General features: G+C 41.7%; 1 protein-coding gene across 1 annotated transcript in view; it reads left to right on the top strand.

Moving 5' to 3' along the window:
• The window catches only part of LOC115464743 (vomeronasal type-2 receptor 26-like), a 36,126-nt gene extending 22,628 nt beyond the window's left edge, over positions 1 to 13,498 (top strand). The window contains exons 3-4 of the mRNA XM_030195098.1: positions 7,617 to 7,743; positions 12,594 to 13,498. Coding sequence (XP_030050958.1) covers positions 7,617 to 7,743; positions 12,594 to 13,498 — 1,032 coding nt within the window. The remainder of the gene's footprint in view (positions 1 to 7,616; positions 7,744 to 12,593) is intronic.
• The last annotated feature ends 3,381 nt before the right edge of the window (positions 13,499 to 16,879 follow it).

The raw sequence follows: 16,879 nt of genomic DNA, 5'->3' as shown, positions 1-16,879 counted from the left end.
ACTGTGACAGATTGTTTCTTTTTAACTATAGATGGGTATTGTTTCTTTTCAGTTATATAGCTTAATCATTATGTATATATCTTAATCATTGTATATCTTAGACAATAATGAGCCTCTAATAAGTCTCATTTACCTAATACAAATCCAAAAGAATCCACAGTAATTGTTGAGTATGTGTTAGTGCTTTGTCAGTGAGACAGGCTGTAAAACCAGGTCAGAACACAGTGTTAAAGAATAACCCATTCCATGCCTAATGTTTGGCTTAGGCATTACGCCTTCCTCTGGAACAACCTTGCTCCCTTCTTCTGATATCCAGATACATTTTGGCTATATGTTTATTTATTTATTACATTTGTATCCCACATTTTCCCACATAGCAGTAGGCTCAATGTGGCTTACAGGTTCCAGAGAGGAGAGTACCAACTCCGGGAATATATACAGAGTGGAAAATAGAGTAACAGTAGGTGCAAGGAAGCTGATAAGGTTCTGGAAAAGAGAATACAACTCTGGAACGAATATATAGTAGCATATAGACAGAAGTAATCCCAATGAGGCTGATAAGTCTCCGGGGATGTGACTACAGCTTCTAGTGAGCAATACAGAGTAGGATAAGGGTAGAAGTACACTTAATTATAACTGGAGTGATAAAATTCATACAGTTTGAAGTAATAGGATTATGTGGAAGGGGTATTGTTCATTTCTTAGATCGAAAGATGTGATGCATTGTTCATGAATTAGTTCGGGTCTGCTAGGTAGGCTTTCAGGAAGAGGTGAGTCTTGAGGTCTTTTTGGAATTTTAGATGGTGTAATGATAGTGAATTTTAAAGATTGTTTTTCATCTCTGTCTTGATCGACTAGTGCACTTGGGGTCTTTATTGTTGATTAGAAGTAATTCTGTTTAAAAATGATTGTTTAACTTTGATTGTGTGAAAATAAGTTGGAATGCAGAAGATAAGACACAGCTCTAACCAATTTGGTATGTGAAAGGGAGGATGGCGCTTGCTTTCCAGCTCCAGCCTGGCCACCTGGAGTTGGGGAGCATGTGACCATGTTTCCACAGTATGGTTTGTTTACCTAGACAGAGAAGCATTCTGTAATTTTTCTTAGAAGCATTCTGTAACTTTCCTTAGCTCTGAACATGAGCTGAGAGCCTAATAAAAAGGAGGGCTTGTCACAGCAGAGTGGGGGCTCATCTGTGAGTAGATGTACTGTGCAGAGGGTCTGTTCCTGTCCAAGAAGCTCCTGGCTCTCGCTGTGAACCGGGCCCCCCAGCTGATGTTAAGAGCCTGGATGATGTAAGGACCAGTGATGATTGTATGTATATAGTGTATGTATTGCTTCTTTTCCTGTTCTAAGAACTCTTAGCTTTGCTTAGATGCAGAGACCAGTGATGTACTGATTGTTTATGATGGTTTCTAATCATTGTGTGTATATAGCTAACCATTGTATATACCTTAATCATTGTAGAATTTAGCTCCTCTAATAAAGGTTTCATTTATCTAATACGAATCCAAAAGAATCCACAGTAATTACTGAGTAGTCTGTGTCAGTGAGACAGGCTGTAAATTCATAGCTGTACAGATGGGTGTTCACAGTTCTAATGTTTCTAGGTAAAGCGTTCCAGAGCTGGGTGCAAATGTAGGAAAAGCTGGATGCATATGTTGATTTGTATTTTAGTCCTTTACAGTTTGGGTAATGCAGGTTTAGAAACATTCTTGATGATTCGATGATGTTTCTAGTTGGTAAGTCGATAAGTTTGGTAATATAGGTTGGGGCCAGACCATGGATTATTTTGTGGACTAGAGTGAAAATTTTGAAGGCTATTCATTCTTTGATTGGTAGCCAGTGCAGTATTTCGTGTAGAGGTTTAGCTCTTTCGAATCTTGTCTTTCCGAAAATGAGTCTAGCTGCCTTGTTCTGCGTGGTGTGGAGTTTCCTTAAGATCTGTTCTTTGCATCCCACATATACGGCGTTACAGTAGTCAACATGTGATAGTACCATTGTTTGAATTATGTTACGGAAAGTTTCCCTTGGGAAGAATTGTTTGATCCGTTTGAGTTTCCACATTGCATGGAACATTTCTTAGTGGTGGCAGAGGCTTGGCTCTCCAGGGTTAGGTTGGTGTCAGTAGTAATTCCAAGGATTTTCAGTTTGTCTGATATTGGGAGAGTATGTTGGATGAAGGGAGGTTTGTTTTGTGGTGAGAAGAGAAAATAAGGCAGTGAGTTTTTTCCTTGTTGAGTTTGAGTTTGAATGCCGATGCCCAGGCATCCATTAAGCTTAAACTAGTCTTTATTGCAACAGTGATTTCTGTTGGATTAAAGTTGAACGGCATGTAAATGGTGACATCATCTGCATACAGAAAAGGATTAAGATTATGATTGTATAGGGCATGAGCAAGGGGGATCATCATCAGATTAAATAATATGGGTAAGAGAGGTAAACCCTGGCGTACTCCACAAACGGTACTCCATGATGGTGATATGTTTACGTTTGCTTTTACTTGATAAGATCTCGTGGTTAGGAAACCCTTGATCCATTTGAGTATATTCCTTCCTATGCCTATCTTGTCGAGTATTCTTAATAGTATATAGTGGTCAACCATATCGAATGCACTTGACAAGTCGAATTGCAAGAGGAGTATGTTTTTACCTAATGCGATTTCCTTTTTGAGCTTGGCTAGGAGAGTTACCAGGACGATTTCTGTACTGTGGAGAGATCTGAAGCCCGACTGTGATTCATGAAGGATTGAGAAATTGTCGATGTATTCAGTAAGTTGTTTAGCTACAATGCTTTCCATCAGTTTGGTTGTAAGTGGGATGGATGCCACAGGTCAGTAGTTTTCTTTTTGGTGTCTTTTGGTATTGGTGTGAGTAGTATATTACCTTTGTCTTTGGGGAATATGCCATGCTGGAACAAGAAGTTGAGGTGGGAAGTAAATTCAGTGATGAATCGAGCGGGGGTGGGGGTGGGGGGGTTCATTAGATAATTGGGGCAGGTGTCCAATTGACAGTAGGCTATAGAGATCTTATTGGTTGCTACTGCTATTGTTTCTTGTGTGATCTGGGTGAAATTTGTCCAAGTTCGGTCAGCTGGGTATTCTTCTGAGCATGGGTCTAGCTCATTAAGGAAGGTATCAAGGTTGGTGTAGTCCTGTGACATATTTTTGCATAGATCGACAATTTTGCCTTTGAAGTAGTTAGCAAGATCGTCGGCTGTTGGGATTCCTGATTTTGTTGAGGACACTGGTTTTGTGTCTAGTAATTTATCCTGTAGCTTGTAAATTTTTTCATGTCTAGTTGTTCATTATAGTAGTTCCGTTTGGATTTTTTTATTTCATATTTGTATTTTCTATGTGATTCTTTCCAAGCATTTAGATTTTGATCATTTTTGTTTTTTCTCCAGGCTCATTCAAGTTGTCTGGTTCTAGATTTTAATTGTTTCACATTTTTATTGAACCATGGGGTCCTGTTTGGTTTGTGAATGCTTTTTTTTTTTTTTTTTTCGTAAAGAAGCTAATTCATTTAGAGTGGTGATACATCTCGATTCCCAATCTGCAAGATAGTTGATGGAATCAGTTGGAATAGATCAATTGTTGTCGTAGATTGATTGCCAAAATGCAGTTGTGTCCACTTTACCTCTGGTTTGGTAAGAATTTTTTTCATCAGCTTTGAGATGCCCATTCTTCAGCCAATGTAGGGTCAGATTGACTTATATGTTTATTTATTTATGGTACATTTATACCCCTCATTTTCCCACTAGAGCAAGAACAATGTGGCTTACAATGTTACAAAAGGTTACAATTCAAGGAGGGTAATGATACGACAGATCAGAAAGACGGGAAAGAACAATAGGATTACACAAAGGTGCATGACTAGATTGAAGTAACAATGGGTATAGTCTATTTGAGGTAGGTGGGGATTAAGTGTTAGTTGGTAGGATAAGCTTTCTCGAATAAAAATGTTTTTAAGGATTTCTTGAATAGTTGGTGGTCGTCAATCTCCTTTAGATGCCTTGATAGAACATTCCAGGACTTTGGGCTGATGTAAGAGAAAGATAATGAAAAAAAGTAGCTTATACTTAACAGACTTGCAGCTTGGATAGTGCAGATTATGGTAGGATCGAGCAGTTACCGAGGAATTTCTGGATGGTAGATCTATTAAATGTAGCATGTAAGCAGGGGCTTCCCCATATATTATTTTGTGAGTCAATGAACAGATTTTGAAGCCAGTGTACTACAATGGGTAGCCAATGTAGATTAAAACGAAGAGGCTGTGCATGGTCAAAGCGTGATTTGCCTAATATTAGCCTTGCGGCTGTGTTTTGAGCAGTCTGTAACTTTTTCAGAATTAAATTTTGGCAACCAGCATAAATTCCACTGCAGTAGTAAATATGAGAGAGGACCAACCAGTGAGTAAGGGTTCGGAAGAGCTCCCTTGAGAGGAATTGCCTGAGACACCTCAATCTCCACATGGAGTGGAAGATTCTTTTTGTTATGAGTTTAGCTTGGCTGTCCAGTAGCAAGCGATTATTTATTTATTTTCTGCATTTATATCCCACATTTTCCCACCTCTTTGCAGGCTCAATGTGGCTTACAAATACTGTAGTGGCGATCGCTATTTCTGGAATAAGAAATACAGAAGAATGCTCCAATCAGAGTATATAGAGTACACAGTAAATTAGAATAAAATCTGTAATCAATACATTTCAGGTGCTGAAAATAAGGGTAGTGAAAAGCGTTCAATAATGACAATGTGATAAAGTAACCAAAATAAGAATAATTCAATGTTAACTAATTCTGGTACAGTTCTGATGTCCTGTTTTTTAAGAAGGGTCCTTTTGATAAGTCTCTCTGAACAGGTTAGTCTTTAATAGTTTCTGGAATGCTGCCAAATTGTGTGTTGTTTTTATGGCATTCGGCAGTGCATTCCAACGTTGGGTACAACAAGACACCAAGGATTTTCAGAATTGGTGAGATCGGGAGCGCGAAATCCTTAGTGGTGAGTGAAGCTGGGATAACCTTATTATGCTGGGAAGAAAGGATGAGATATTGTGTTTTGTCTTTATTGAGTTTGAACTGAAACGCTGTAGCCCAAGATTCCATGATGGAAAAACTAGCAGCTATTGTGTTGGAGATTTAGTAGTAGTAGTAGATTTCATCTAGTGTGGATTTGAAAGGGATATAGATGGTCACATCATCTGCGTAGCTGAATGGGTTCAGGCCAAGTATGGATAAGGTTTTTGCAAGAGGAATCAGCATGATGTTGAAAAGAGTGGGGGAAATGGGGGAGCCCTGAGGTACTCTACAGCAAGCTTTTCATGGCATAGAGATGATAATTTGGATTTGACATGGTACGTTCTCATTGACAGAAAGCCCTTAATCCAGTTAAACATGTTACTGGCTATTCCAAATGTATCCAACAGGTGAAGGAGGAGATTATGATCCACCATGTCAAACACACTGGATATATCAAATTGAAGTAATACTTTATTCCCAGTAGACATTAATTGTTTAAAATTTGCCAGGAGGGTAACTAATACTGTTTCTGTACTATACTGTGAATGGAAACCCGATTGTGAGCTATGCAGGATACAGTAGGTATTCAAATAATCAGTTAATTGACTGTTGACCACACTTTCCATTCTTTTGATGAACAATGGGATAGATGCCACTGGGCAATAATTTGAGATGACTTTGGCTTTTATTTTCAGGTCCTTAGGAATGGGTGTGAGAAGGATGCTTCCATGAGCTGGTGGGAAGAGACCATTTTGGAGCATTAAATTTAAATGGGATGTGAGGTTGGCAATGAAGCAAGCAGGTGCGGATCTCAACAGATAGCTAGGGCATACATCTAGACCACAGTGCTTTTTGGAATATCTGTTGACTACTCATGCTACATTGTCTACTGTTAGATTGATAAAGTTAGACCAGGACCGATCAGCCGGGGATTGGTCAGGTGGGGAGTTGAGACCCTCAAGGAAGGCGTCAATGAAATTGTCGCGACAAGGTAGTGAATGTCGCAGCAATTGTATTTTCTCATTGAAATATTTCACCAGTTTGTCAGCAGATGGAAGGTCACCTTGAGTAGATGAAATCTTGCTGGTATCAAGGAAAGTATTTAAGAGTTGGTGGATTCTTTTTGCATCTCTGCCTGCAGATTGAAGTTTTGTTGAAAAGTACATAAGTAATGCCATACTGGGAAAAGACCAAGGGTCCATCGAGCCCAGCATCCTGTCCATGACAGCGGCCAATCCAGGCCAAGGGCACCTGGCAAGCTTCCCAAACATACAAACATTCTATACATGTTATTCCTGGAATTGTGGATTTTTCCAAGTCCGTTTAGTAGCGGTTTATGGACTTGTCCTTTAGGAAACTGTCCAACCCCTTTTTAAACTCTGCCAAGCTAACCGCCTTCACCACTTTCTCCGGCAACGAATTCCAGAGTTTAATTACACGTTGGGTGAAGAAAACTTTTCTCCGATTTGTTTTAAATTTACTATACTGTAGTTTCATCGCATGCCCCTTAGTCCTAGTATTTTTAGAAAGCGTGAACAGATGCTTCACATCCACCTATTCCACTCCACTCATTATTTTATATACCTCTATCATGTCTCCCCTCAGCCGTCTCTTCTCCAAGCTGAATAGCCCTAGCCTCCTTAGTCTTTATTCATAGGGAAGTCGTCCCATCCCCGCTATCATTTTAGTCGCCCTTTGCTGCACCTTTTCCAATTCTACTATATCTTTCTTGAGATGCGGCAACCAGAATTGAACACGCTTAATAGCATATTTGTATTTGCGATGACTTGATTTCCATGCTTCTAGTGTCCTCTCATTATGTAGCTTGTGCCAAGCTTGTTCAAGTTTTCGGGTCTGCATTTTCAGTGCTTTTAGCTCGGGTGTGAACCATGGGGTAGACTTGTGCTTATATGTAGTTTTAAGATGCAAGGGTGCTAAATCATCCAGGACACGTCTGCATCTTTCATCCTAGGCAGTGAGAAAATGAATGGAGTTTGGCTGAGTTGACCAGCTATCGCTGTAAAGTAGTTGCCAGAATGATAGAGGGTCGACTACTCCTCTTGAATGGAATGTTAAGAGCTCACGTGGATGGTGGAGACCTGATTTCAGCCATTGTAAGGAGAAGTGTAGTTTGTGATGATCAGATGATGATGTTGCAATGATGTTGACTTATATAGTCAAAATGTATCCATTTGCTAAGGCAAAAAGTTTAAACAAATAGCTTATCTGTCTGAGATTCATGAGCAGAGGCAATTTTCAAAGTTAATTGAAGAAACAGAGGAATTTCATCATATTATTTAATTAAGATATTATTTATAAGGGGGTCCAGCACGAGAACATTCCTCAATACATTCCTCAGTGAACCTGAATAACTGAATCTAGGTTAAACTTGTTTCATAATTTATCTTTAACTATATTTCCAATCAAACTAGTGCTCATACCCCACCCTGTATTCTACTGAATAACTCGGTAATGAGACAAAAGAAAATCTTAAAAGGATGGAATCAGGTCACATTTAAAAAGAAAAGTGAAACTTCATCTGAAAAATCATAATCCAGTGTTATCTCTACAATCTCAGATTATTTTTTTCAATCGTCAGGCTCCTCCACATTCTGGATGCAGCCCAGGTTGCAATCCTGGATTCTGGAAATTAACCAGGAAAGGAACGTCAATCTGCTGTTATGATTGTATTCCCTGTTCAGAAGGTGAGGTCTCCAACCAAACTGGTGAGTGATAGCCTTAGAATGAGGTATTCAATTGGGCACTGGTTATTCATCATTGAGCAGATATCCAGCCTTTGAAGTCAGCATTGTTTAAAAATACTGGTGAAAGGAACATCACAGAGAGGGCCCAAAGTATAGAATAAAGTCCAAATAGCACCAGGAGCCTTCAAAGTCAAGACTCCAATTAATTTCATCATGTAACTTGAACATCAGTTCTTCCCTTAGTGACCCAACACGGGCCGTGTTTCGGCACACAGCACCTGCCTCAGGGGTCAAATAGTTTGTGATGTCTAAGAAGCAACGGAACTTCTTTGAGAATGACAAGTTGGATGAATTCTCCCATTAAATGCTGATAAAATATACTAGATCACTCAGGGCGCCCATCTTTCGACACAAATCGGGAGATGGACGTCCTTCTCCCAGGGTCGCCCAAATTGGCATAATCAAAAGCCAATTTTGGGCGTCCTCAGCTGCTTTCCATTGCGGGAACAACCAAAGTTCACAGGTGCGTGTCGGAAACGTAGCAAAGACGGGACTGGGACGTGCATAACACATGGGAGTCCTCTACCGACAATGGAAAAAAGAAGGGCATCCCTATTGAGCACTTGGGCAACTTTACCTGGTCCATTTTTTCTTATGACCAAGCCTCAAAAAGGTGCCCGAACTGACCAGATGACCCCCGAAGGGAATTGAGGATGACCTCCCCTTACTCCCCCAGTGGTCACCAACCCCCTCTCACCCTAAAAAAAAACTTTTAAAATATTTTTGGCCAGCCTCTATGCCAGCCTCAAATGTCACATTCAGTTCTGTGACGGCAGTATGCAGGTCCCTGGAACAGTTTTAGTGGGTGCAGTGCACTTCAGGCAGGCAGACCCAGGCCCATCCCCTTCCACCTGTTAACACTTGTGGTGGTAAATGTGAGCCCTTTAATACCCTGTATAGTATATATTCAATGGAGATTTAGTGAATTAACTGGAAGTACAATCCTGCATACCTAATCCACTGTTCGTACTCCTCACTACTTTTAAACGCTTTATTTTAAATAACAATAACAATGTTTCACAGTGAATATATTTCCACACCCTATACAAACACCCGAACTCACTCATACCAGCCTTTCACTGCGTCATTCACCCCAGTCTCTCCACTTATAAGGTACATCATATATAGCTACAAACCAAAACAACCCTGTAGACCCAGGAGTACACTATATCTTTGTATCTTCCACATGTACCCCAGTCTCATATGAACAGTTTGTCTTTTTTTTCCAAACCAAAAATAATGTCACTTAGCAGTGCATCTTCAGCTACTAAAACTCCGTAGCCTCCACGATAACCTCATGAAACCAGGTTTGATGTTGCAGCGCAGCTTGGCAAGGGCTTCCGGTGGTTGCATACGTCACTCAACCTTTCACCTCATTTCACATTCCACATTGAAAAAAGAGACAAACTGTTCATTCGAGACTGGGGTACATGTGGAAGATACAAAGATATAGTGTACTCCAGGGTCTAAGGGGTTGTTTTGGTTTGTAGCTATATATGATGTACCTTATAAGTGGAGAGACTGGGGTGAATGACGCAGTGAAAGGCTGGTATGAGTGAATTCGGATGTTTGTATAGGGTGTGGAAATATATTCACTGTGAAACATTGTTATTGCCCTTTAATACCCACCAGAAACCCACTCTACCCACATGTAGGTGCCCCCCTTCACCCCTTAGGGCTATGGTAGTTGTGTACAGTTGTGGGGAATGGGTTTGGGGGGGGTTGGGGGGCTCAGCACAGAAGGTAAGGGAGCTATGCACCTGGGAGCAATTTGTGAACTCCACTGCAGTGCCCCCTAGGGTGCCCGGTTGGTGTCCTGGCATGTCAGGGGGACCAGTGCATTACGAATGCTGGCTCCTCCCATGGCCAAAGGGCTTGGATTTCATCATTTCTGAGATGGGCATCCTCGGTTTCCATTATCGCCAAATATCGGGGACGACCATCTCTAAGGACGACCATCTCTAAGGTCAAACTAAATTTCTCGATTTGGGTGTCCCTGACCATATTATCGAAACAAAAGATTGGCGCCCATCTTGTTTTGATAATATGGGTTTCCCCGCCCCTTTGCCGGGACGTCCTGTAAGGACATCCTCAGGAAAACTTGGGCGCCCCTTTCTATTATGCCCCTCTCAGTGAAATTAGAGTAAAGGTGATCCCTATTACTCGAATTCATAAGTCTTATTTTGACCGCTGACACAGGTGCTGTGCACGAAACACGGCCCTTGTTGGGTCACTAAGGGAAGAATTGATGTTGAAGTTACATGATTAAAGAAATTGTGTCCCAATTTTTAAGGCTTCTGGTGCTTCTTGCTATTTTTAAAATACTGGTGGCCATGGCTATAAAAAAATCAAGGTATTGATCACCAATATCTAGTTTAATTTAGCACTCAAATAGCTATGTATTATATAAATTATAGGTCCAATATTCACACTAATTAACTTTGCAGAAGGGGTTCCTATAAGATTAAGTATTGCTGACTAAATTATACCAGTATTTTCAGCAGCCCATAACTTCATACTTCCACTCAAAATCCAGAAAGAGGACTGTGGCCCTATCCTGTTACTGCTGGGATGGTCCTGCGCTGTATTCTGGGTAAAGCCTGGACTTACCTGTGCACTACAATATTCAGAAGTGTTGTCCAGATAACTTTCCCATAAGCTAAAGATTAGCATATGATTAGCAGTGAACTCTTATTTATTTATAACTTGATGTACCACCTTTAACTGACAAGCAAAGCAAGATGGTTAACAATAAAAATAACTATCTAGAAAATAGGTGTTGGTTAAAGCTCCCACTCTAATGGCCATGCGCTAATGGGGAAATTTTAGTATAAGCTGCTTTATGGGAATATTTGGATTTGAAAAGATGGGGCACATGAGTAGCAGACAGAAGCAGAATAATTCTATAGTTCTTTCCAGTGTTAAGTGGTATTTTTACTCATGACTCCTACTGATATTAGTCAGAACTTTAGAACACCATGAGGGGCGCCCAAGTTTTCTTGAGGACTTCCTAGCAGGACGTCCCGGTGAAGGGGCGGGGAAACCCGTATTATCGAAACAAGATGGGCGTCCATCTTTCGTTTTGATAATACGGTCGGGAACGCCCAAATCTTAACATTTAGGTCATCCGTAGAGATGGTTGTCCGTAGACTTGGTCGTTTCTGATTTTTGGCGATAATGGAAACTAAGGATGCCCATCTCAGAAATGACCAAATGCAAGCCCTTTGGTCGTGGGAGAAGCCAGCATTCAGAGTGCACTGGTCCCCCTGACATGCCAGAACACCAACTGGGCACCCTAGGGAGCACTGCAGTGTACTTCAGAAAAAGCTCCCAGGTACATAGCTCCCTTACCTTGTGTGCTGAGCCCCCCAAAACCCACTCCCCACAACTGTACACCACTACCATAGCCCTAACGGGTGAAGGGGGGCACCTACATGTGGGTATGGTGGGTTTTGGAGGGCTCACATTTACCACCACAAGAGTAACAGGTAGGGAGGGGATGGGCTTGGGTCCGCCTGCCTGAAGTGCACTGCACCCACTAAAACTGCTCCAGGGACCTGCATACTGGTGTCATGGAGCTGGGTGTGATATTTGAGGCTGGCATATTTTTTAAATTATTTTTTGAGGGTGGGAGGGGGTTAGTGACCACTGGATGAGTAAGAGGATGTCATCCCCGATTCCCTCCAGTGGTCATCTGGTCAGTTCGAGCACCTTTTTATGGCTTGGTCGTAAGAGAAAAAGGACCAGGTAAAGTCGTCCAAGTGTTCATCAGGGACGCCCTTTTTTTCCCATGATGGGTCGAGGACGCCCATGTGTTAAGCACGCCCAAGTCCCGCCTTCGCTACGCCACCAACGCTCCCTGGAACTTTGGTCGTCCCCGCAACGGAAAGCAGTTGGGGACGCCCAAAATTGGTTTTCCATTATACCGATTTGGGCGACCCTGTGAGAAGGACGCCCATCTTGCGATGTGTGTCGAAAGATGGGCGTCCTTCTCTTTCAAAAATAAGCCTGCAAATGTTCTATTATTTGAGTAATCAAGGATTTTTGTCCAAATTTGCAAACATAAGAACATAAGAGTTGTCAAACTGAGTTAGAGAAAAGGTCCATCTAACCTGGAATCCTCTTTCCAACAGTAGCAGAATCTCAAAAAGTAGATAAACTCCATGCCCCCTTATTTCCAGGGATAAGCAATGCCTTAATAATACTTTATGGACTTTCCTCCAGGAATCTGTCTAAACCTTTTTATAACCCAGCTAAATACTTTTATGACATCCTCCAGCAAAATGTTTCAGAACCAAAACATGCACTGTGAAAAAAAATATAGATATAGATATATATAGATATATATTTTTCCTATTCAATTTAGAGGTACTACTTATTAATTTTATGACATGTCCCCTAGTCTTTGTAGTTTTGAGAGAGTAAACAACCATTTTATATTTACCTGTACCTCTCCACTCATGGTTCTACTGACCCTATGCCATATCTTCCCTCTGCAATTACTTCTCCAAATTGAAGAGCCCTAACCTCTTTAGCCTTTCCTCTAATGAGATTCGATCTATCCTCTTAACAGTTTAGTCACCTTTCTCTGTACCTTTTCTAATAATGCAATGCAGCCTCAAGAATACTATACAATAATGAGGTGTGGTTGAAAAGGGTTTAGCCCTTAGGGGGTAATTTTATAAAAGGATGCCCATAATTAGGTGCCTAGAAGATGACAAGTAGGAGCCTTTTCTATAAAAGAATAGAGATTCATGTATGTCCTGCAACAGATGCTATTTGTGAGATATAACAATATTTTTCATTTTCAGATATGGATACCTGTATAGCATGCCCAGAGGACCAATGGACCAATCAGAAGAGAGATACCTGCATCCCAAAAGTAATAACCTTCCTGTCCTATGAAGAGCCTTTGGGAATAATTTTGACTTTCATCATAATTTTCTTCTTTCTCATCACTGCTGTTATTCTGGGAATTTTTATTTACTACCAAGACACTCCCATAGTGAAAGCCAACAACCGACACCTCAGTTACATTCTCCTCATCTCACTCATGCTCTGCTTCCTCTGTTCTTTGATATTCATTGGCCGTCCTGAAAAGATGACTTGTATTCTCCGACAGATTGTCTTTGGGATCACTTTTTCCATTTCACTCTCCTCTGTATTGGCAAAAACCATCACCGTGGTCATGGCTTTCCATGCCATCAAACCTGGGAACAAGCTCCGTAAATGGATGGGTTCCAGGTTCTCAAACTCTATAGTCCTTTTCTGTTCCCTTCTTCAGGCTCTTCTCTGTCTCATCTGGTTGTGTACTGCTCCCCCCTTCCCATATCTTAATATGAGATCAGAAACTGGAACAATTCTAATTGAATGTAATGAAGGGTCAATAGTTGCATTTTACTGTGTTCTGGGATATCTAGGATTTTTGGCAGGTATTAGCTTCATCATAGCTTTCCTAGCAAGAAATCTACCTGACAGTTTCAATGAGGCCAAGTACATCACCTTCAGCATGCTGGTGTTCTGCAGTGTCTGGGTCTCCTTCATCCCAACGTATCTGAGCACCAAGGGCAAGTACATGGTGGCAGTGGAGATATTTGCTATCCTGGCTTCAAGTGCTGGGCTTCTGGGCTGTATCTTTCTCCCTAAGTGCTACATTATTCTGCTAAGTCCTGAAAGGAACAGCAGAAAAGTCCTATCTAAAAACTGGAATGATTAAAATTTGTGCAAATGATGGATTAATTTATTATTGTTATCATATGTTTGGCAGGTTCAAAGTGAATAATCTGGTTTGTTTTTGCATCATTGGTCGAGGCCATTCTAAATTTCACATATTTTTATAGCTAAAATAAGATGTTATACACAATTTGAACATAAAATTTATGTAATTATAATGGTAAATAACAATTTTGTCTGTGATACCTTATTATTGGATTACCTTATACATGTGAGTAGCTTTTCAGAGTCTTCCTCCATTCATCAAATCAGTGGGAAACAGTAGTAACACTTGGGGGCTGCTTATGAAGCTGTGTTAGCTAGTAACATAAAAATTAACCTGTGACAACAGTTAATGAGGTACTTCAGCAGCTATTGCATTTTAATTTTGACAATACCCTCTAGTAAGTGAATAGCCTCATGGCAGTTTACAAAATGGCCCCTTTTATGTAAATAGTACAGAGTCAGTTCTGGAGTTTGCTTACATATGACATTTAAATTCAGTAAAGGACAGGAGTCAGGTGATGAGATAGAATTTTCAAAGGCTTTTCCACAAATAAAACATGGTTTTACATGCAGAAATTGGGTTTTTCACAATTGTCCTAGATGTACACATGGCTAAAGCAGCTGCTTGTGACTATACATAAAGAGCAGAAGATGCTGGGTTGAAGCCCTACCTTTCCTCTACCTTAGGGGAAAAATTGTGCTTGAATGGAGGAGTAGCCTAATGGTTAGCGCAGCAAGCTTTGGATCCTGACTACCTGGGATTGGTTCCCATTACAGCTCCTTGTGACCTTGGGCAAGTCACTTAACCCTCCATTGCCCCAGGTACAAAAGCTTAGATTGTGAGCCCTCTAGGGACAGAGAAAGTATCTGCTTAAAATATGTACAGCGCTGCCACCATCTAGTACTGCTATAGAAATTATCAGTAGTAGTACACCTAAGTGTATGCCCTCACAAATATTACTAGCGCTTGGAAGTTTTGCAAAGCACAGAACAGGCACGGAAGTGAGTTTTACTTTTGCCCTGACCTTAAAACTTGCAGGAGCATCCTCCTGCTTGTAAAAGAAGACAGAACCCACAGTTCAATGTGAAAAATTGGCAAGAAATCCTTTCCTCAGAACCATCTACGCTGTCTCTGACCCGGCAATACATTTTCGGCGTTATGGGCCATCATTTCCTTCTGTGGGTTGCAGTGCTTTCATTTGTGCATTGCAAAGGAATACTTACTGGCCACATTACCATCCATTTTAATACATTTCAATACAATGTGTGGCCATCTTTACTGTGCACGTTAACACCGACGTTCAAGCCCTCAGAACGTTTGGTGCACAATGACGTGTAACAAACCAGACATTAACTGCATGTTAATGCTGGTGGTAGTTTTGACCATCGGCCCTTGAGTCAACCTAGTTTTATCTCATTGCATACATAGACTGGCATTCCTAGTTTTCTTAGAGAAACTGGCACTGCAGGCCTGTGGCTCCAAGAGAAGCAAAACTTTCTACACCTTCTGTCAAAATAAAGTTGAATCAGAAGCATATCTTAGCAAATATGGTTAAGTAGCTCTGGTGGACAACCTATATAGTCAGATTTTCAGGAAAAATACAATAGAATAGGCATGAGATTTGGAGGGGGAGGGGTGGGTTACCATATACATGGAGCCAAAAAAAATGTGGATATCCCTCAACAACTTTGGCTGGCTTCTGAGATACATGTGAAAGTCTTTGCATCACCTATGCTTAAAGTTGTGCTTGCCGAACAAAATTATTTTAACAGATTCAATCAGCAAGGAAACAGCAAAGATATCAGCAATGTCTTTCTCTCTCTTTAGCACCTCCATGTTTCCAGATTGATTAATAAGTCAGAGATGGTTTCTCTTATTTTGTGTGTAGGTGTGTTGGTCATCCTACTATATAAATGAAGAGTGACCGACGTGCCCAACCACATCTCCTGGGTCTCTCTGTCCCCTGCCCCCCCCCCCCTGTAGCCACCCAGTGATTCTCTTCTCTTCCCTGCCACCGCCCCCCTTGCAGCCACACATCGATTCTCCGTTGCTTTCCCGAGCTTCCCTCTTTCTTTTTGGCATGCCTGCTGTCCCAGCCGCTCAGCTGATCCACGCCAGTCTGCTCCCTGCTCTGCCGCTCTCACTCCCTGCAGCATCCCTTCGCCGATGCAGGACGTGGCCAAAACTTGACACCGCCCTGACCCCCAAAAATGAACAGTGCTGGCTCTTGATTTGTCCGTGGCTGGGGACTGGTGGACTCTTCTTTCACTGTGTCGGAGGTAGGAACACTAATTCCGGTCTGTCCTCACTTCAGCACCACAGCCTTCAGTACCCCTCTGGGGCTATACCAGTTTACCCGGTTACCATTTGGGTTGAACTCAGCAGCGACTAGTTGCCAGCGCCTTCTGGACCGGGTACTGAGGCTGCATCAGGACTACGCAGCAGTCTACATGGATGATGTGGTAATCCATAGTAGGGACTGGAGCATGCATATAGCTCGGGTATGGGCCGTCCTGGGGGCCTCAGGGGTGCAGTTTTAAATTTAAATCCACAAAAATGTCACTTTGTCCAGTGTATGGTAAAGTACCTGGGATATAAGGTGGGGCAGGGGGAGGTGCGGCCCCTCCTGGATAAAGTTAGAAGTACAGTGCAATCCGCTTAAGAGCAAGGGTCTGGGACCAAAGAAATGCATGCAGTTAACCAGAGTGTGCACTTAACCGTTGTGACCCAAAGAAGCTTGACATCTGATAAACATATGTACAGTACTGTTTATTATTATACGTACAGTATGCAGACTCTGTTACCTAACATTAGGCTTACTTGAAGTAATCAGTTATAGTCCTCTGTACACTATTGGGTCTGTGAGTTCCATAGACTGCGTCTGCCAGACGGTAAAAACTGTCATAGCACTGACATCCAGTGGCCTCCAGATAGGCCCGCTCAGTGTTGAGACTCTCCAGCGGTCTTGCAAAAGTGACAGGAGGAGGTTGTTGAATTTCATCAGCATGTACCTTGCTGCTCATTTCATCGTCTGTTTCATCGTCAGCCGTTGTTGCCTGCGTGTAGGCGCATATCTCGACATCAGTGTTGTTGTCAGCTGTTTGTAGATCGTAATCAACAGCTACGTAGCGATGAAACTCCTCTTCAGTAACACCGGCTGGGATGTCAATAACCTGTTCATCTGATGCATTTGCAACAGCTGCATCTGTTTCGTCCCTCTCCACATCCTTAACAATGCTTGCCCGCTTGTAGCAGTTCACAATGGTTGCCTGTGTAACATGATTCCAGGCTTCTTTCTGCATATGTAGGGAATCAAACAGTGATAGATTATGAGCCAGTTCAACAGCACGTTTATCCTTGCCAGTCTGGTCATCCATA

Source organism: Microcaecilia unicolor, chromosome 3 (genome assembly GCF_901765095.1).
Source record: "Microcaecilia unicolor chromosome 3, aMicUni1.1, whole genome shotgun sequence".
Classification (NCBI taxonomy): domain Eukaryota; kingdom Metazoa; phylum Chordata; class Amphibia; order Gymnophiona; family Siphonopidae; genus Microcaecilia; species Microcaecilia unicolor.
Note: the sequence above shows the minus strand (reverse complement) of the source record. Positions and strands in the feature narration are given on the sequence as shown.